This window comes from Volvox carteri, assembly GCF_000143455.1.
Source record: "Volvox carteri f. nagariensis unplaced genomic scaffold VOLCAscaffold_8, whole genome shotgun sequence".
NCBI classification, from domain to species: Eukaryota; Viridiplantae; Chlorophyta; class Chlorophyceae; order Chlamydomonadales; family Volvocaceae; genus Volvox; species Volvox carteri.
This window is the reverse complement of record NW_003307551.1, coordinates 1168265-1184026: the sequence shown is the minus strand read 5'-3', so window position 1 is coordinate 1184026 and position 15762 is coordinate 1168265. Positions and strand designations below refer to the sequence as shown.

Here is a 15762-nt window from a genome sequence, read left to right as displayed (position 1 = left end):
CGAGTGCGGTATAGCGGCATGAAGCAACGGCAACGCGGAGAGCCATGGGAATTCATTCTTGCCCTGTTTTGCATCATTGCTTTCCTTATCCAAGAGAACCAGCGCCGTCTCAACGGGGGCAGCAGCTCCCCAAGAATAAGCAGCGGGCCCGCGATGGCCGCGGCCCAGAGGTCCTGAGCACCCTAGTACGCCGATCACCACGTTCCTGTGCTGATGGCTGTTCCGTAGTTTAGCGGGAGCTAGGGGGGACTGCAGAGAGGACTGCAGCTAGAGGGCCGAAGGAGGAGAGTGCCTGCAGTCATGGCATGGCATGTCCGGCACAGAGATTGTGAGCAAGGCACAATCCGACGGGTGAGGTGCGGCGTGTGTGCGGTGCGGCTTAGCGGATGAGTGAGAGAGGGAGTGAGGGAGTGAGGGAGGTAAAACGTGGCTCAGAAAGGGGGGAATGCAAGGGGTCTGTGAGTACTCGCGCGATCGTCAGGAGTGTCGAATGTACGAATTTGTGCTCGTCGAATTTGTGTTGTGTACATTAAATTTAACGCATGCATTTGTTGGTTATGACCTGTCGTGAGTCGACTGTGTGCGCGATCCGTCGTGTGCATGGGTCACGCAACGTTGTGTGTGCTACAAACTGCCACCGCAAGCTGTTAGTACGGCGAGATGCGACGCTGCAGAAACGGCCAACCGTAAGTGACCCCGGCGGAGCCGGAGACGGGCAGGACTGGAAGGAGAGCGCTGCAGGACCTCGCCCAGCCGGCGGGGCCCTGCTCCCTAGCGGTCGTGGAAGTAGAGCCTTGGAAGCGGGCGGGTGGATGCGCCTCCATGTTCTGATCCCATGGCCGCCTTGTCCTCAACAGAAGCCCCTTTAGCCTCTGTGCATGCGCACATACCTTTGCTGCTTTTTGCTGCGGCGGCGGCGCCTGTACCATGGGAAATCCGCAACGATGAACTTGCCGGAGCCAGTGGGCTTCTACCACTGCCTTCCATGGGCAATTGTGTTCATGTTGCGGGGTTATGGACCAGAGGCTTTGGGTAGGGAATGGCCTGCAGCTCAGCTCTTGCTGCGCTTGCTTATGTCCGGCAGGCGCACAGCAAAGGCGTTTGGCACTCATGGAGGCGCAGGGGCATGGAGGCGCAGGCGCCATGCTGGATTGGGCTGCACATGACCCGTCGGTTGCAAAATTGCGGTGGTAAACCCCCAAGCTTTGATAAGTTATTCCATGATTTCTTTAACGGGCGCACCCGTGAGTGTGTATTTAACGTTGACTTTGCCCTGCTGCGTCTTTCGCTGGGTCAGTTGGTGGGGTTATGTCGGCGTGTATAGGATAGCGCGTCGAATAGTTTTAGTTGTGGACAGACGCGTATTAATGATTGTAGGCTGTGTGGTGTGTATAGGTGAAGGGAAGGAAAACGCTTGCCGCTTATTTCGTTTATAACCGCCGCCGCTTTTCGGGGAACACTGCCCGCAGGCCTTTTTGCTTTTTTTACCCCTTGCGTTTCATAGGGTTACTTTTAAGAAAGATGCCGAGAGCATAAAAACGTTTCCAAGCATTGTTTCACTGTTGAAGTTTTGGGCGGTTCGAAGGTGCCTATGTAGCAGTTGCAACGAGTGCCCGGTGTACGGATCTGGCCGGCATTCGAGAGCAACATCTTCCAATAAGCGGCGCCGTCCCGATTGCGTCTTGCTGCCCTGCATCGTTTTTGTCGAGGGTTTGGTGATTGCTGAAAGGTATATGAGAGTTGTCGCCGAGAAAGAGAGACGAGCGTCTTTACCGAGTGTTGGGGGGCATGGCCGAGAGGGCTGCAAACCTGCACAAGCATTTGCGCCGGAACACACATTTTTAATTCGTCGCGGGGCTCCTCCGTGAGTATGGCTGCGTTTTTGCACGCTGGTAATTTTTGGGTCACACCAGCGACACGGTGGTGCGCACAGGTCCTACATTGATTCGTAGTACGTAAAAGGTTTGTGTTTTTAATTTGTCTGGAGTGCTCGTTGCCATTCTTTTTGCCTTTGGTCAGCTCACACCGGCCCCAGACAAAATTATGTAACAGTTCGTGCTCCTCATTGTCCGCTTCAATCCTAAGTCAACTCGAAGGTTATGCAGTTGGGCATTCCAACTTGCGATTCGAAGCGTCCTCCGAACCGTCCCTGGTGAACTTATCCCCAGTCCGCCCGCAAGCCATTTGTCCGCCGCCCGATCCACATGCCTCCACAGCCCCAGGCCGCCAGTTCCAAAGCACCACTAGATGAACTAGAGCGGCAGGTCTATCAGCCAACCAGACCGCCCGCTCAGAGAAAGACGCCCTGCACGCAGTATTGCGTGTTAAAAGGTTTGGAAGGCGCTACCGGCGCCAGCAGGGGAAAATTTGCAAAGGTGGAGAGGGCCGAGAAGAATGTCAAACCCGCGAGCTAGTGCGTCTGCATGCATGCTACGTCCTCTTTACACCCTGTGCTCTCCATTATAGGGGTCCCCATAACACGACACGCGCCCAAGACACGAAAATCCTCTTGCCACAGTTCAGCAGGGACGCTCGTGCGTCCCTTTCCAAGCTATTCACAACACAGGCTACCTAAGCTAAGACAGTAACCGCCAGGCACCAAGCAGCCGTGCATAGTGGCACGTGTGAGAGCGAATGCCAGGCAAATGCACCACCACTTGGGCCCACACTGTGTGTGCTGCCCCATCCGCAGCCGCCCATACGCATCGTAGCCCCCATCCAGCCGTCCATGCACATGTACCGCTGCCACTCTCTTCCTATTCACCTCTGCATACATTCTTTGCAGAAGCGTATGACAAATTTACCTTACTGCTACAAGGTCAAAACTTGCACGCGGTTCGCAAGCCTGTTACGCGTATGAACCCGTGCCATGCTTCGGCACATCTATGCATTTCATCTATATACCCAATGCCACAACAGTTTCCCGCCGCCGGGCTCGGGAGATGCCCGCAGCTCAAACAGCAACAGCATTGCATGCTTCGGGTATCCGAAATCGTGAAGTCCCGCCACTCTCTGCACCCGTAAGAGACTAAATAAACGTTGCCCTCCACGTTCCCTCGGGCGAACTGGCAGGCGGCAGGTGGCAGGTGGCAGAAACAGGTGCCCCCAGCACTGGCTGTGCACACCACCTACACCACCTGTTGGTTGCGGACACCGAACGACCAAGATGCTTGCCCTCAAAGGGCCTTTGAACAAGCCTTCTGTGTGTATGTATGTGTCCGTACAACGGATCTTCCCTCAGCAGCAGCAGACACGCCATCCCGCTACTTTTTCTTTTTTGCGTCTGTTTTCTTTTTCGTGGTCTTGGGCTTGGGTAGCAGGTGCTCAGGAATAGGCAGCCCCTGCTCCTTGCAACGTAACACCTCCTCAACCACCTTCCTGCAACAGCCAATAAATGGACGGACGCAAGCAGGGGAAAGGGGTCAGATTGCTGTGGCAAGGGATAAACGACCCCAACAAGACACTTCCCGCGCGCCCGAATGTCTCCCATAACGCGCGACCCTGCTGGCTATCTAACCCTCCGCCCAAATAAACAGTGTCGTCAACCACGTGCGTCACTTTTCCGGTGCACAAGCGTTCGGGACCCACCGCTCTTCGTCCTGCTTCTTCTGCTCTGCCATATGCATGCCCACGTCCCTCCGGATGTGGTCAGCCTCCGAGCACTTGCGATATCCCAGGGCGGACATGAAACCCGCGTTAAGCTTGGGCTCCAGCGGGGCCTCGTGACCATTTTCATACTTCACCCATACACGCCCCGTGGACTTGTCGTCCGCACTTTCGTACCTTCGTACACGGAGCGTACGAAGGTGGGTTAGTATACGTGGGTTAGTATGCAAGTTGAGGTAGGGTGTAGGGTGCCAGTAGGGAAGGGGAAACGTGTGCGCATGTTCTGGCATTCCTGTAAGCCTTTCCCCACTGTTGGAGGGTCAAAAGACTTAGGCGGGGTTCGGCGTCTTGGGCATTCAGAGGCCATAGGCTGAAAGCTGGCTGAGTTTCCTAGGTTTCCCAGCGCAGTGCATGGTCCGTTGTGGCCCGATGGCTGGGTCTGGGGATCGCTGTAATACCTACTACTCCTACTACTAGTAGTAGAATTAGTAGTACTACTAGTACTGCTAGTACTACTAATAGTAGTACTACTAGCTGAGTGCTCGAATAATGTGTATGACAACATCTCAAATCTCCTTACATCGCTGTAAGTACGTGTGGGGTACCAACAGCAGGGCATCCTTGCAAGGTACACGGCAAGGGAAATGCTAGGGGGTTATAGGACAGGGAAACCTATGCCAGGATGCTTACTTTACGCCGATGACTGTCGCAGTTATCCCCAGGGGCGTGCGCACGATGTCACTGAGTTTAAAGCCGAAAGCAGCAAGATCCTCCTCAGCTGTGATGAGGGGAGGACCCTTCTTCGCCTGTCGGGCCAGCGAAAGACCATGTCGTCCCGGTCCGCGGTTATGGAAGCATTTAAAAAGGACTTCCATTTACATACCTTTTTCGGCATTTCCGCTTTATATCGAAGCTCTTCAACACAACAAAGACACTGTTATTTAACCTCAACAGCTTGAGTATGAAAAGATGGTACAAGTCAGAAGGGCGTGAATCGTGCAAAGAGGAGTTGCTCAAGCTTTCATTATGGAGGGAATAAAATTATGCCTGATCTACTAACTCTCCATAGGTTCGGTCCGAGCAAACTTAGTAGTCGTGTACCTTATTTCACGCGCCCCAGGTTTTCAGTGCGCTTTGTTGGATCATTTGACGAAAACCCGGTGTGTCAAAGCTGACGGAAAGACTCGAAGAGCCGTACGCTGGCCGTACAAACCTGGCCTTCCGCAGAGCCAGCCTGTAGGCCCACGAAAAACTTCACAGCTTGAAGTTTTGAGCGTACTTTTTAAGCTTCAAGGATTGTTGTTACCAGATTTGCACATGCTTGTTGCTTTTCCTTTACCAGCCAGCATCGGGACCTCCCATCTAGCAGCTAGCATCTTCAATATAACCACTCCCAGGATGACAGTCGACCACACGGCATGCAACTATCGGTATTAACAAGGCACTGAAAGGCTGTGGACAGAACCGAAAGCTTGTTGACAGTACTTGACTATTACGGTCAGGAGCCAAACGATTTACGACGGAGGGTCACCAATGGGGCATTCGGCAATGCTTGCACGTGATATGGACACTGTGACATGGACACATGGACACTGCAGGTGAAGACGGACCTAATATCCTCCGATTGCGACAGGACCCCAGCCGTGAAGCCGTCATATTTAACCTCCGTACACATGTTCGTTGCCAAAGGGGCTTCTACGCCCCGGTCTCCATCTCCTTTATCATGCGCTCATGCCTACCTATGGGTTCGCCCCGCGCCACCCTACCTGCTCATGCACTCCATATAACTTCATTCGTCATCATAAACACGAAAATAAAGTGTTGCTGGCTTTTCATTACACCCTGCTCATGGCCCCATCGCCCTACACCAGGCCGAGCAACGCCGCCGGCCCAGCCGCTACATCAATCCTGGAGCAGGTCTGCACGGACCTGTACGGCAAAGCGGCCGTTGCTCCGGAATACTCGTAGCGACTCGTCCACGTACATCACATCAAAATAGCCCGTCCCAAAGATGGACAGTTGCAACTCCCAGGTCCCCAGGAAAAGCCGCCCCGAGTTGATCTTGGCGCGAATGGTCTTGGGTGTCATCGGGCTGTCGTCCTGAAAGCAAGGCGAATAATGCAATGGGACTGTTGGATTGGGAAAAATTTCGATGTTGCACAGTCGCCGCAAGCTCGGCAAGTTGCGATGCACCATCGCGGGAAGCTTTGCAACAAAGCTCACCACAGGTTCGTACGTGCCGTACGCCTCAATACGGTTATTGGGTCCGTTGATTTCCAGCAGGTTTACCGCTGAGCGGGTAGCGGGGTCGAATTCCTGGGCTGCGCGGTTACGGCCGTTGAGCAGACGCCCCGTGTTGTAGGTGATGTTCCATAAGAATGGCTTGCCCCGCGTATAGCGAACCTGCAAGGTTCCGGGCCAGATATTATGTGATAAAGGTTTACGATATCCGTTATATTAAAGCTGCTCCAAGGCAGCTCAGGGACGCGCAAAGGCTCGCGCGTTGCCATGTGCAATTTGCAGGGAGGTGGTCGCTACCTCCACCCTGTTGTACTTACCACCCATGGCCCTCCACCCAGCGAGGTCTCCATGAATGGTTGGCCTTCTGCGATTGCATCTAAAAGCTCATCAATCCTTAAGAGGTCGGGTGCCTCAGTGGCACACAGCATTTGTAAAAGCTCTCTGCTGGCTTCTCGGAGCTTGTTCCTACATGCAGTATGCAAATCAACAAGCTGGGAAGGCAGTTAAGGTTACACGTGATTACCAAGCATTACGGACCTGGCAAGCACATCTTCCGAATCCTTCTTAAATGTCCCGAAGACCCTATCCCAAAATCCGGCGGCCTTTGTGCGCACGCGTTCATTCTGCCCGAAACGGGAATGATTATAAAGATGCTTGACACGCGGAATGACTTGCCGCTGTCCCGCTTGGCGACCTGCTGCGATCGCGCTGCGCTCATAAAAGCGAATAAGCATCCTGATTAAAGAACGTAGATCTGTAGAACAATGAATGATCCGCCAGATGCGATAGAATTTGTCTTACGTTAATTGGAAAAGCGTGCGAGCAACGACCTCCATATAACGTCCACGGAAGAGAAACCATTCGAAAATTCAATTTGGACATATCGAAACAGGAGTCGACACTTTCACGCCATCTCGAATATTTCATTCCTCTTGCATGTCCGACTGTTATGCATATTCGGTCATCGCCTTTTTCCGGCCCTTGCACCGCTGCGACCGCCCTTGTTGACGCCCCCTCCACGTACTCCCAGGCCTCCCCCCCGCCCGGCTCTGGCGGGGCCCCCGCGGCCACCGCCACCCCGGCTGCCGCGGTCGTCGCCGCCCTTGCCCTTGCCGCCTTGCTGCTGCTTGAGCGCCAGCCAAGCCTTGCGCCGCTCCCCTTTTTTCCGCTCCTTGCGCACCTGCAAGGATCGCACGCAGGCCCCAAACAGCCCCGACAGTGACTGACAAACCAGGAGAACTCAACCCTGGTCCATACAAAGCCCTGCATCGCGGCTTGCCCCTATTAAAGGTGTAGCCCTTGCTTCAAGGCATGAGAGCGACTTACACAAATATACAGCTTTTGGCGTTGCGTCCCTCTTTCTCCGCCTCTTTCCTCGTGCGCAAGGCCTCCCAACCTGAGCCCCCTCCGCTCTCCTCTCCTACACCCCCTCACGGGGACTCCCCACAACTGACTCACTCACCTGGTCCTCCGTTTTCAGCCCGGCATTGCGCGCTCCCTTAGGCTGGTCCCCGCCCTTGCCGCCCCTGCCGCCCCTGCCCGACTTGCCACCGCGGCCTCCCGCATCTGCGCCAGTCCCCGGAGAGCTCCCCCGACGGAAGTTGGTGTGGCGGTTCTTCCGGTCGAACCGTCCCCCCAGGCCACCGCTGCCCCCTCGCTCCGTGTCCTCCTCGTCACCCGCTGCCGCCACCCGCTTGTGGTGCGCCTTGGACCACTTGCGGTACAATTCGCCGCGCTCACCCTCCTTGACCTGCAACCGCAAAAAGACGAGTCGCACACATGTGCGCAACAAGTAGGAGAGGAGGTGCTCGAGGAGAGTGCGGGAATACCGGGCCAGCTACAACTGCTGCAACGGGGAGGCAGAGAGAGAGGAGCCCGACAATTACAATAGCAACAGGGGCAGCAGCGGCAGCAGAGTGTGGCACCGCTCTTAAAGCATCGGACTCGTCACCAGGTGTTGTGTACGGCACTAACCGCCCTCCGTAACTCAATGCTGCTAGGCAACAACCAGAAACGTGGACTGCCAGTTTTCAATCGCAGCCCAAGATGATTATCTAGTGGTTCCCTCTTGTCCCCCCTCACAACGCACACACACACACAATGCACACAATACTTCCGAGCTGTCGCGGCTCTCACCCACCTGCACAACTTTGCCCGCTTCGTTGCGCAGCTTGCGGCCCTTGCGCTGTGTGTCCTCAGTCGATCGAAGCACGTATTTCTTGCTGCGCTTGTCCCAGTGGTAGCGCCGCTTGGAGTCCGTCATGCCTGAGAGAGAGTGTAATAGAGAGAGGGTAATAGAGAGAGTGTAATAGAGAGAGGGTAGGAGAGGGTAAGACAGAAAGAGAGCGAGTGCCCAGGCCACAGGAAAAGGAATAACGTGGTGTGTGGGGTATGATAAGGGAAGGAGAGGCACATCACCATTACCAGCTGGGACATCAAGACAGATCAGACGTTCGCGGGGTGGATGGGAAGGAAAGGGTCTCTAAAAGAGTCAGTCGGGCAGGGACGGACGGAGGGAGGACGGACGGAGGGAGGGAAAGAAACATCGCAAAATGCCTCGGGGCTCCTCCTGCACGAGTGCACACCACCTTCCCCCTCACCCCGCCTCCAGCCGCATAGCACCGGCCCCCAAGCCAATCCCTCCAGGCCTCCCGCGCCTCCTGGTAATCGCACTTCATGCTCTTCACGACCCCCGACAACGCTTCAATCCCGTCCGCGCAGACATTCCTTCCCCCAGACGACACACAAACACGCACAAGCAACGCGCAGCAAGCGCAGCTCGCTATGCGGCGGCACGACGGGCCCCCTCCCACCTTGCTGGTCCTCCGCTGTCAGGTCCAGCACTGCCGCCTGCAGCTCCGCCACCCGCGTCTCCACATCAAACGCCTCATCACGATGCCGCCCATCCCTAACGTGGCTGATGTACAATGAAGGGTCGCGGAATCGGCCCTCCGAAGCCACACCGTCGCCAAACGCCGCCGCTGCCGCGGCGGCTTGTTTGGCGCTGTCGCGGCCGCCGCCGCCGCGGCCGCTTGGCCCTGCCTGCCCCGCCTTTACCTGCCTCCCGTCGTCACCTTCATCCTCGTTGTCCTCATCTTCATCCTCGTCTTCCCTCCCCCCATCCGATGTGCCCAGGTCATCGTCCACATCAGCATCGTCGTCATCTGAGCACCCGCCGTCCGCCTCCTCCTCCTCTCCCGTGTCCTCCTCCGGCCCCGCAGATCCCCGCGTGGTGGTGCGCCGCTTGTCATCGGCCTTCTCCTTCGGGTCCTGCTGGTCTCCACGCTGCTCCTCCGGCGCCATGAGCCGCATCTACGACCCATGAGACACCACCACAACAGCCACCATCATAACCACCATCATAACCACCACCATCACTGAGTCAAAGAGCTAGGACGGGTGCGGAGTTAAGGTAATTGTACTCGTGTTACACCTTCGACTTGTAATAAGCGATGTCTGGTAGATGCCGCGATGGTCAAGCTGGAAACAGGCCACTTGTTTGCAACTGCAACTGCGTCTGACCCTCCCGCCTGCCCTCCCCCAGTAGTCTCCACAGCCACCGCGCACGTCCGCGGCCGCGCTCACCTTCTTCTGCCTCTCCTTCTCAATGATGTGCGCATGGGCCGCCCGCTTGGTCGCCATGACGTCAGTGCTCTTGCCTCCGCGGCCCAGACTGGCGCTACCCCCCTCCAGCAACAGCGGGTTGGTGAAGGTGGACTTGACCCGGGCAATCTCCGCCTCAAACACCGTGGCTGTCGGACGGAAGGTCTTGAGCCGCTCCGTAAACTGAGCTAGCGCGACCTCGTTCTGCACACAGACACAGATATACATGCGGAAGGGTCAGCAAACACCCCCCCTCGTCGGCTACCTGATGTACTTCAAGAGTGACCTCCATCTGGCCATCCAACCACCTGTAGATATGTTATTGAGTTCACCCACACGACGGTGGTGCAGGGAGGGGTAACCCAGGGCGGGAGGGGGACAAGGAGGACGACGAGGGCTGTGGGCCCACGGGCGCGACAAACGAACCCCCGAAACGCCGGAAAGGAAGGGCGGGACAGGCGCTTGGCGAAGGGGAGCGAGAGGGGCCTTCAAGTTACCTCTCTCGAGGGGGCGACAATCGGCGATGGCCCCCTGAGGTCCGCCACCACACGGAGCCCAGCGCGCACTCACGCCCAGCAACCCCTACGACTTCGCACCTCTATCTGGGTGTACTTGGTCTTCGGCAGCAGCGCCAGCAGCAGCGGATGGACCCCCTCCTTGGCCAGCGCTCGCGCCCGCCTCACGCTCTGCGCACTGGGCTGCGGCCGGGTCTTGCAATACATGCCCCACGCGTTCGCTAGCGTGCGCTGCATGCCATCCAGGTCAGCGGCGGAGGCCACCACCTCGCGCACATGCTCGATCAACGGGTCGAGAACGACGGCAGGCAGCGTGCCGTACGTGGAGTCTTCGGAGTTGGCGGCGGCGGCGGCGACTAGGGCTGCGGCGTCCGCAGCCTCATCTGCTGGCAGGGGCCCCGCTTCGGGGACCAGCGGCGCTGGTTTGACGGATCTGAAGAGAGGTTGCAGCGGCGCCAAAGGAGGCAGTTGGAGGAGAAGCGGGAGGCGGGGCATGATGATGATGATGAGGAATAGGAGGAGAAATAGGAGGAGCGGCACTAGCGGTGTCAGGCGGTGTCAGGCCGGTGAACCAAAAGTGGGTTCAGAAGGGGAGCCGGCGGGAGGGCGGGCTACAACAGGAAACATGTGACGTAAAGTAATGACTACAGCACCAAACGCCCACCAGCCCTTTCACCTCTTACACATCAGCCGTGCAACAAGCGCCTCATATCGCCCGCCCCCCGGCAGTTGCGCAGTTGCACCAGTTGCGGAGAGGGACGTGCCCTCCAATCCCAGGGACGCAAAGGACCCGGGCAACCAATCAGGCTACAGAAGATGATTTCCCACCATGTACCGATGCGTATGCGACATACAGACAAACAGACACCACCCTCCCAAGAGCCCGTCCCACAACGACCCAAACTCCGCGCCCGCTCGCTCCCGCCCGGGTTCCAACCCATGTCTCCCTTTGTACGGCTCAAAGCACACATACACACACATACCTGGACAGATACAGGTGCAGGTCCAGCAGGTACGGCAGCTCGTCCCGCGTCAGCAGTGAGTAGGCGGTTCCGGAGCGGCCCATACGCGCAGCGCGGCCGACTCGGTGCACAAACAGCTCAGGCTTTGGCGGGAAGTCAAAGTTGATTACGTTGTCAATGAGGGGGATGTCGATACCACGCGCTGCCACATCCGTGGTGACCAGCAGGTGGCACCGCCCGCCGCGGAACTTGGCGACGTGGATCTTGCGGGCAGTCTGCGGGGGGGGGGGGGGAAGACGAACCACGAACGAGTGAAGCTGATGCCGGGGAAAAGGGAGGGGAAGGAGAGGGCAGAGGGACACGCAGGGCGGCTGAGAGGGCAGAGGGCATCTGCTGACCAAAACAAGGAAGAGGAAGGAAGGGGAGGACGCCGTTGAGCCGAACACCCAACGACCTACCCAGCCGACAACAACCGACAACCAACGAAAAGTACGCCTAGTACGCCTTCACGGACGTTTTGCTCCGCCCCCTGTATGTACCTGGTCCATGCTTCCAAACACACACGCCGCGTCCACCCCCTCCTTGAGCAGCAGGTTGTACAGGAATTCCGCATGATGGCGGGTGGCGGTGAAGAGGATGGTCAGCTGCTTAGCGGGCACCACCTCCCGAACCAGGTGCAGCAGCGCGGCCACCTTGTCCTCCATCCTGGCAAGGGGCAGTGCATGCACAAGTGGGCGGGCGGTGGAAGAAAAAGGGGGTAGTGAGATAATGATGATGATGATGATGATCAGGAATGCAAGACGACCAGGAAGAGGGTTCAAGGGTCAAGTAACTTAGGGTCAAATATGAGGCCTCGTGAGCTCCTTGAGAAGGATCAAGTGCCAAAGTCAGAAGCGACAATTACCAACGTGGTCGACTGAGAGTTTAGCTCCTTAGCGAGGCACAGGCAAGGGCGGCAGAGAACCCAGATGACCCACAACGCAAAGCCGCCACGTGCCCTAGGAGTCCTGACAGAACTCCTAGGAGGGAGCCACAGGTGCAGATGCAGAAACCCCTTTCGGTGTCCAAGGCCCGGGAGGATGGGGACTCTTCCCCTCGCGGTCCCCCTCCGCGGCCCCCCCTCGCCATCTCACCTGCACGTGAAGAAGGCCAGTCCCAGCTGCGGGCTAATCCGCCGCTCCGTATCCAGCCGCACCAGCTGGGGCGCATTGAGCCCCGCCTGGGCGAACTCCGCCAGGGTCGCCGGCATGGTGGCGCTGAACAGCAGCGTCTGCCGGGCGGGACTCATCTTGCGGAGCAGCTCCGAAACCTGAATTGGTGGGGATGGCCAGGGCCGGAAAGTGGGGAGATGAAGAGCGGGATAAAGCAGGGAGGTGCGCGCTGGGCGGGGTGGGGTGGGGTGTGTTAGAGAGTGGGTTATGACTCATGCAGTGGATGTTACCGCGCGGGAGTTTCGCTGCTGGCGAACTGGGACCGGACAGCAACACAGGGGTGAGGGTGAGGTATAAGACGGGCCACAGATGGGAGTGTGTGTGTGGGGGGGTGAGGCCCCAGGGGAAATGAGCCAAAGGCAGTGTTAGTCAGCAAGGCAGAAGACAGCACGCGAGAGGGGCGTGGCGATTTGCCCACGACTACACGCCCGCCGACTCCCAACCCCGTTCTGGCCACTGCGGGACCCCAGGGCAGCCCACAAGCCCAAAGCACGCCCATTACCGCCCCACACCGCCCGGGGTGGCCACTCCCCTCGCCAAACAGCACTTTCACACTCTCCACCCCATCCCTCCACACTGCAACACTTCCCACCTGTATAATGAAGCCCATCTCAAACATGCGATCCGCCTCATCGCACACGCAATACTCCACAGATCTCAGACTGAGCCCCTCAACCTCCTCCAAGTGGTGCGCCAGACGACCTGCCAGGGGGAGGAAAAGAGGCGCGAGGGGAGGGGAAAGAGGCGGTGCAGGTGAGTGAGCTAAGCAAGCGGTTGTCGGGGGTACAGTACTCCGGACACGGGGCCGACGGGTTGGGGTTGTGAGCCACCAGGTGAGGAAGCCGCCACAAGGACTTCGTCTTAAGGAATGTGGAATGCTCACTCAGCAGGTTACTTCAGTTACTTCAGTAGTAACCGGAGCCGTAATGCTCTGACACTACCGCAGGTGACGACGTCCGACACAGTGCTCCAGGGGGCATTGGAGCGGTCGATGAGCCTTCAGTGAGGAGATGTGTGGGCCATATGTCCGTGTGTGTGCATGTGTGAGTCTCGGGAACAACCCCAGCTCTCAAGCCCACATGCAAATCCGTGTCCCGAACACGGAGGTACACTTTTATTTTCCACCCGCCATCCTGTCATCCTGTCCACTGACGCTCTATTTGGACCACCGCCCGGTGATTCCGTGTGACCATGCCCTCTGCGTTGCAGCGCCCTCTGGGACGCTTCACGACCGGGCCTCTGCCCAGCCCGACTTTGCGGTGCTCCGTTCCCGATAACTCTCCCCCCGCCTGCCTACCCACAGCTAATTTACACCGGCAGTACTTTTAGTTCCCAGAACACCTTCCGGGCCGCCCAGCGGTCTTTCCATACCACCCTTCCCGTTTTAACGGGGTTTCCGTTCCTTTCTCCCTGCCACTCCGGCGCCACTCCGCCGCTTCCTCGTTCCCGCCCCGCCACCTCCCCCCACCTGGTGTAGCCACGATGATGTCCGGGTTGGCCGCCAGCTCCTCGAACTGCACCTCCATGGAGTCACCACCCACCAGACAGGCGGTGCGCAGGTCCGTGAAACGAGCCAGCTCGCGGACAGTCTTGTGGGTCTGAGGACGCGGGAGCGGAGAGGAGGGGCCGTGCGGACGGGGCGGGCGGTGCGGCAGCAGCCCTTCAGGAAACATCCATCTCCTTTATCATGCGCTCATGCCTACCTCTGGGTTCGCCCCGCGCCACTCTACCTGCTCATGCACTCCATGTAACTTCATTCGCCATCACAAACACGAAAATAAAGCGTTGCTGGCTATTCATTTCACGCTATTGTTAGTGTTGCTGTGACTGCCTTTGCTCTTGCTCCCTGTACCTGCAGCGCCAGCTCGCGGGTGGGCGCCAGAATCACCGCCCTGGCTCCGGCCTTGATGCTGTGCTGTTTGAGTCTGCGGGGGCCACAGCCGTTGGGGACGGTGGGGAGGGTGGCCATTTGAAGGGGCAACACGTCAACAGATGGACTCCTAACGGAATCCCGGGACTGTGCTGTGAACACAGGGTATGATGTGTTTGTCCGGATCTAACAGCACGTGGGTGGGTCGGGCCCAGTCTGTCAAACGGTGCTGTCTCTGCCGCGGTACGACGTGTATCAGGCCCTCCTGCCCGCCCGGGTGCCGGTGGGGGGTGAGCACACGGGGTACGGGCCGGACGCTGCGGCTCCCCACGTCCTGTTCCACACCCCGGCGCCAGCTCCTGTCGCCTGCTGGCTAGCCCACAGGGTGCCGGGGCGGTCCCAAAGCCAGTTGCGGATGATAATCGCACCATCGCCATATCTCGTCTCGTTCGGAGATGCCACCCTCCCTAGACCCGGGTGGATTTGGGGCTGAGTGAACAGCTCCCCTGGAAACCCAGAAACATAACTCGCCGGCGGCTCCCCCCCGGCCAACACTGCGGATTCCGCTCATTGCCGTACATGGCAACTGAGAGACCAACAGACCAACAGCACTCTTTCCAACCGGCAGCAATAGCTTTGGCACTTCCTTTCCTGGGCTCCTTCCTTCCCTTCAACCCAGGCGGCCGCAGCACACTGCGCCCGTCCGAGAGAAGAGAAGAACAGAAGAGCGTCCACGGCCGGCAACCCTGCAGTAACCCTGCTGAACTGGCCATCTGCGAGCCCATACCCACTCCGATGCCTCATTTGCCCATCCATGTCTGTGCACATCCGCGTCAGTTGATTTGGGTACCCGCTCGCATGCACAAATGCACGAGGCACTCCCGGGCACGTGCAGAGATACGGCCACGCGTGCGCCGTTCCCCACGTGCCTGTGTATCATGGGAAGTACGAACGCCGCCGTCTTGCCACTGCCCGTGCGCGCCATGCCCACCACGTCCAGGCCCTGCATAATGAGCGGCATGGCCTTTCGCTGGATGGGGGTGGGCAGCCGGTAGCCCTTGCGCTTGATGGCGCGCAGGACCTCGGGCGCGAAGCCCATGGTGTCTGGTGGGGCCCGGGTCATGGGAGGGTAGAGAGCGATAGTGGAGGGATATGAGGGATATGGGCAGAATGCGCTTCGCGGAGATGCAGAGAAAGGTAGCCAGAGGGCTCGAGGCCGTCGTCGGGGGTGATGCTGAGGGTTCAGGTGTCGTGAGCCATGCTGGTGCAGGTCACAACGGGGCGCACGGCGCACGCAAGCGTTGGACTAGAGGGACGCCCCACAAGGGAGGATTAAGTTGGGGATTAGACGCGGGGAATGGTGCAACCCGCACGCGGCCCAAGCACTAGGGGGTTGGGTTTTGCTGATAGCTGACACCAGCCGGGAGATTGTGCCAACGGAAACAATTTGGAATAGCCGCCAGGCCCTGAACATATGTAGGCTCGTCCATGCACGCGATACGAACCCACACCGCTATGGCAGGTAAGCGAAGCCGAATGGAGCCTGGGCAGGATGTACCGTCGCTCACCGAAAGACCCCGCTTTCATCTTTCTTTTCTCCTCCTTGAGCTTTTTGGCTCGTCGTCCTCCAATTTTCTTTTCTTCATCCTGGAAACCGAAGTCGATGACCTCTTGAGGGCCGCCGCCGAGGTCATCGCCGTCACTTTCCATACTAATTGTCAAGGCTTTAGTCGATATCTAATTAAGGAGGCACG

General features: G+C 58.1%; 1 protein-coding gene across 1 annotated transcript; it reads right to left on the bottom strand.

Moving 5' to 3' along the window:
* Positions 1-2031: 2031 nt before the first annotated feature.
* On the bottom strand, positions 2032-15718 carry VOLCADRAFT_103677 (uncharacterized protein; the record flags this gene model as incomplete). The annotated part of the gene is made up of 21 exons (XM_002947851.1): positions 2032-3378; positions 3589-3783; positions 4297-4412; positions 5536-5706; positions 5830-6009; positions 6165-6312; positions 6385-6470; positions 6872-7027; positions 7310-7597; positions 7988-8112; positions 8661-9159; positions 9433-9654; positions 10047-10398; positions 10949-11202; positions 11467-11632; positions 12061-12236; positions 12731-12840; positions 13607-13736; positions 13991-14063; positions 14800-15112; positions 15577-15718. 21 exons carry the CDS (start codon positions 15716-15718, stop codon positions 3264-3266), a joined length of 4017 nt encoding a protein of 1338 aa, XP_002947897.1. The 3' UTR covers positions 2032-3263.
* Between the last annotated feature and the right edge of the window lie 44 nt (positions 15719-15762).